The sequence below is a fragment of the Leptonychotes weddellii genome, chromosome 11 (assembly GCF_054177405.1).
Source record: "Leptonychotes weddellii isolate Sample4059 chromosome 11, ASM5417740v2, whole genome shotgun sequence".
Taxonomy (NCBI): Eukaryota; Metazoa; Chordata; class Mammalia; order Carnivora; family Phocidae; genus Leptonychotes; species Leptonychotes weddellii.
Window position 1 is genome coordinate 12,286,059 of NC_138379.1, and position 5,441 is coordinate 12,291,499.

At 48.4% G+C, this 5,441-nt stretch overlaps 1 protein-coding gene across 1 annotated transcript; it reads right to left on the reverse strand.

Annotated features, from left to right (window-relative positions):
• Positions 1–14: 14 nt before the first annotated feature.
• Positions 15–1,949, reverse strand: PTPMT1 (protein tyrosine phosphatase mitochondrial 1). The gene is made up of 2 exons (XM_081798093.1): positions 1,534–1,949; positions 15–1,419 (listed from the first exon to the last, which is right to left on the reverse strand). The coding sequence occupies exons 1-2, from the start codon at positions 1,927–1,929 to the stop codon at positions 1,216–1,218; spliced, it is 600 nt and encodes a 199-aa protein (XP_081654219.1). The 5' UTR covers positions 1,930–1,949; the 3' UTR covers positions 15–1,215.
• Between the last annotated feature and the right edge of the window lie 3,492 nt (positions 1,950–5,441).

Genomic DNA, 5,441 nt, shown 5'->3' on the forward strand with positions numbered 1-5,441 from the left:
ATTCCTGGATCCCACCCTAAAGTTCCTAAGTCAGAATTTCTGGGGGGGTTGTACCTAGGAATCTGCTATTTTAACAAGAATGCCAGACAGTATTTATGCTTATTAAAATGTGAGAACCACTGCCGAAGAGATTTCTTTTCTCTAGGCTAGTTGGATAATATAGATGCATCGTACAAGCGTCAGTGCCTCAGACCCAAGGACTTTTTGTGACTTACTCCACAGGACTGACCACACTAAAGAACATTTAACATTGTGGCTAATAATTCCTGAGGCCTTGTAGCAAAGTACTCTGGGAAATCCAAGGAACTGTTATCCATTTCCTAAAAATGTATGTCATCACTAATGAATATATTTTAAATGTGAGTCCATTTCTAAGGTTACAAAAAAACCTACCGGTTGAAATAATAGCCTCTTCATCAGGTTGTATCAGTAAACAAGAAAGATGATTGTGTAGTGCTAATAGATGTCAACACGATAAAGATAGGGCAACATCGTTATTTATTTATTTGACATGGGGAGGGGAGGGAGAGAGAGAATCTTAAGCAGGCTCCACATCCAAAAGGGAGCCAGAGGTGGGGCTGATCTCAAGACCTAAGATCATGACCTGAGCCAAATTAAGAGTCCCATGCTTAAGCCACCCAGGCATCCCAGGGCAACATCTTTATATAAAGATAGCGCAATGTCTAATAACCGTGTGGAGAGTTCCACAAGCAAGTATTGAAACTTAATGAAAATTGTTTTAGGTCTGAACTCTGTTATGACAATACTTTGGAGTTCCGCTTTATCGCTAACATATAAATAAAAACTCCCTCAAATCAATGCCAAATGACGCCTATGCAATTTTTCAAGGGGTCGTTTTATGATAAATTAAACATACTTGGGGACTCGGAGGGTGGCTTTTCTTCTTCGAGAGTATAGGGTCTTCATCTTGAATGCCTAAGGCAGTGCTTGATAGTGCTAAGTTTTGAATGAATGAAATCAGCAAGCCATAGAAAAATTGCCTTTCGATTTGCTTACTGACTTGATTTACGGGAATTAACACATTTGTGCACAAAGGAGTAGTCAGACTTTGTCAACTATACTTTCAAATGCCTTTCACATCGGTTTCTCTTTCACAATTAGTTTCTACCTCCAGCCACAGCCATTTAAGCTTAGAGGGCGGACCCTCCTCCTGAAGAGGCGGAAAAGCCTGGGGCACGTGTCTCTGGGGCATAGTCACCTGCAGCTCCCTCTCCCCCGACCTCCCCCCCCACCCCGCTGTCGTAGGACCAGCCAGGGTGGCGGACGGGGCTGGCGGGTGCCCCTGCCCTTGTCCCTGCCCCGCTCCCAGCCCCTCACCTTTGAGGAGTTACACAGGAACCGCGTCTCATACTCCTCGTTCATGGTGATCACCCCGCGCACGTTCTCGTCCTGCACCAGCTGCCGAGGCAAAGAGGGGGCTCAGACAGGGCCGCCGAGGCGCGGGCGGCTCTCGCCGGCTCCCAGTCCCGCCGCGGCCGGGCCTCCCGGCCCGGCTCCCCCGCCGCGGCTCACCCGGCGCGTCATACTCCGCAGCGGCAGCGCACCCAGCACCACCGTGGGGTCGATGCGGTGGTACCAGTCGCGGTGCGCCCGGCCCGGCACTTTTCCGCGGAACACGGTGTACAGCAGCGTCGGGTAGAAGAGCACGCGGGCCAGGCCGGCCTCCAGCAACGCGCTGGCCGCCATCCCGCCCCACCCGGCCTGGCGCAGCCGCGACCTGCCCACGCCTAGACTCGAGGTCGTCGGCCGCGAGGAGAGCCCCGAGGGCGACGGGGACGAGGGCGGCGAGCCGCCCGCCGCCTCCCACGAAGGCGACGCGGTCGGCGCGGGCCCCTCGGGCGCCGAGACTTCGGGCCCGGCCTCCGGGCGCTCCGCGGAAGAGCCCGGGGCCCCTGGGCCCGGCTCCATGGATCCGGAGGAGGGGCCGCCGGCCTGGGGGAGGGACCAGGGATTCCCCGGGCGGCAGGTGGGACCCGACCGTGGGAGGGCGCGTCCTGGGCCCGAGGCCTGCGAGTGTACCGGGTGTCAAACAGGGACCCCAGTCCGTGGCCGGCGGCCTCTCTCTCTCGGAGGGGGTTGGGACCCCAGGTGAGGGGGGCTCTGACCCCGCGTGTGGAAACGGGCCCCGGGCCGGGCCGAGGAAAAGCGGACCCTGGCCACTCTTCCCAGTCCCCAGCCAGAGGGAGGGGGCTGCGACCCCAGGTGAGGGGGGGGACGCCACCAAAGGAAAGACCAGTCCAGGAAGAGACTCTGTGATAGGGGCAGCCCTGAAGGGGAGAGTTGAAGAAGGGGCTTTAAGCTTTTAGGCCGTGGGGGTTGGGGGGGGCTATCTTGGCAGAGAGAGCTAGAAGGGCACCTGGGTTGATACGGCCCTTCCTCCACCCTGCCCATCTGCTCCCTCCTCCTGCCCAAACCCCAGCATATGTGTGTGTGTGTGTGTAAAGAAACAATATATAAATATAATATCTAATTATGAAAATATATTAAAGTATTATAATAAGCTTAAATGTAAAAACCACACCCTACAGAGAGGTAAGAGCAAAGGTTGTGATGCTGCTTATTTACATTTAAGTGGAACATGCATCTGGTGCTATTTATTTATTTGCACCTGGTGCTTTTTTAAAAAAGGTTTCTTTTCTCCTTATAGAAGTAATACATATTTGGGGTGCCTGGCTGGCTCAGTGGGTGGAGCATGCAACTCTTTCTTTTTTTTTTTAAGATTTTATTTATTTATTTGAGAGAGAGAATGAGAGAGAGCATGAGAGGGAGGAGGGTCAGAGGGAGAAGCAGACTCCCCACCGAGCAGGGAGCCCCATGCGGGACTCGATCCTGGGACTCCAGGATCATGACCTGAGCCAAAGGCAGTCACTTAACCAACTGAGCCACCCAGGCGCCCAGGTTCCTTTTTTTAAAAAAAGATTTTAGGGATGCCTGGGTGGCTCAGTCGGTTGAGCGTCTGCCTTCAGCTCAGGTCATGATCCCAACGTCCTGGGATCAAGTCCCGCATCAGGCTCCCTGCTCAGCGAGGAGCCTGCTTCTCCCTTTCCCTCTGCCTGCAGCTCCCTTTGCTTGTGCTCTCTCTCTTTCTGTCAAATAAATAAATAAAATCTTTAAAAAAATAAAAAAGGGGCACCTGGGTGGCTCAGTCATTAAGCATCTGCCTTCGCCTCAGGTCGTGATCCTAGGGTCCTGGGATCGAGCCCTGCATCGGGCTCCCTGCTCAGCGGGGAGTCTGCTTCTCCCTCTCCAGCTCCCCCTGCTTGTGCTCTCTCTCCCACTGTATCTCGCTCTGTCAAATAAATAAATAAAATCTTAAAAAAAGAAATTAAAAAAATAAAAAAAGATTTGGGCGCCTGGGTGGCTCAGATGGTTAAGCGTCTGCCTTCGGCTCAGGTCATGATCCCAGAGTCCTGGGATCAAGCCCCACATTGGGCTCCTGGCTCAGCAGGGAGCCTGCTTCTCCCTCTCCCTCTGCCTGTCCCCCTGCTCATGCTCTCTCTCTGTATCTCTGTGTCTCAAATGCATAAATAAAATCTTTAAAAAAAAGATTTTATTTGACAGAGCACACGTGAGCACAAGCAAGGGGAGCTGTAGGGAGAGGGGGAAACAGGTTCCCCACTCAGCAGGGAGACCAATGCGATGAGGGGCTTGATCCCAGGACCCTGGGATTATGAGCTGAGCCAAAGGCAGATGCTTAACCAACTGAGCCATCCAGGCACCCCTATTAGGATAGGTTCCTAAAGTGGAATTACTATGTCAAAGAATCATTTACAATTTTTGCTTTATAGAAAGTACATAACCTGAAAAATTCCATCCTTGCCCCCAAACCCACTCTTCAGAAATACAAATTTTTATAAACATATTTTTCTAACATTTTCTGATGAACATTTTCATGATAAATTAACTGAATAACTGAATAAATTGAATAGGAAAAACCCATATAACCACCATCTAAATTCTACAATTAATACTTGGTTTTATCACATACTCACCTGTTAATCCATTCTATTTTTTTAAGTTACTTACTTACTTACTTATTTATTTATTTATTTATTTATTTATTTATTTACTTACTTACTTATTTATTTTAGAGAGGGGGGCAGAGAGAGAGAGAATTTTAAGCAGGCTCCACGCCCAGCACATGAGCCCGACACAGGGCTCAGTCTCACAACCCTGAGATCGTGACCTGAGCCGAAATCAAGAGTCAGATGCTTAGTGGACTGAACCACCCAGGAGCCCCTAAGATTTTATTTTTGTAAGTAATCTTTATACCCTACGTGGGACTTGAACTCACAACCCTGAGATCAAGAGTTGTATGCTCCACCGACTGAGCCAGCCAAGTGCCCCTAATCCATTCTATTTTTGATAAAGTATATTTTATAAAAATTGACTTATCCTATATTTACTGTTGTGTAACCTGCTGTTTTACTCAACAATGTTTATAAGTATTATGCCATGTCTGTGTAGACACGTGTATATTTACTTTATGCTTTTTAAAGAATTAGTATTCCAGTATGTGGATTTCTTTTTTTTTTTTTTTAAGTAAACTCTACCCTCAACGTGGGGCTCAAACTCACAACCCAAGATCAAGAGTTGCATGCTCTACAGACTGAGCCAGCCAGGAGCCCCTAGTATATGGATTCCAATTCAATTGAAAAATATTTGAGTAGACAATATTTCAGCACTTGGCATATGTTAGTGAACAGTATTCCTGTATGAACTGTGTTTCAAGGCAACCAAATATCCCCAGTTGGTGAGGGAAATTTCTTCTTTACAGCAGACTTCCTGTTAATGAATGCAGAAGGAATAATAAAATTAGAAATTCAGTATTTCGTGTCCCAGCTAATAAATGTGGAAGGAATGATAGAAACTCAGCATTTTGCATCCCTAGTCAAATAATTGATCCAGTCAATGGTCATCAATGGACAAAAGCATTAGATGCAACCCTGATAGGAAACTTTACCTGGAGGGATCCGGCTGTAGCCACCTGAACCGCTCACTGATTAATCCCTACATTGTTAAAAGCAGGACAACCTGCCATTGTATGTCTCCAGACACTCATAGCCTCAACCTCAAAAAAGTCCAACCTGTGGGCGCCTGGGTGGCTCAGTCGGTTAAGCGACTGCCTTCGGCTCAGGTCATGATCCTGGAGTCCCGGGATCGAGTCCCGCATCGGGCTCCCTGCTCAGCGGGGAGTCTGCTTCCCCCTCTGCCCCTCCTCCCTCTCATGCTCTCTGTCTCTCATTCTCTCTCGCAAATAAATAAACAAAATCTAAAAAAAAAAAAAGTCCAACCTGAATTTAAACAAGCCTCAAGAGCTTGCTTTCTTCTTTTTTAATGACAGCTCTTTATTTTTATTTCCATTTCACTACTTAAGAGACTGAATATATTTTATTTTTACACACATGTATATGTAAAAC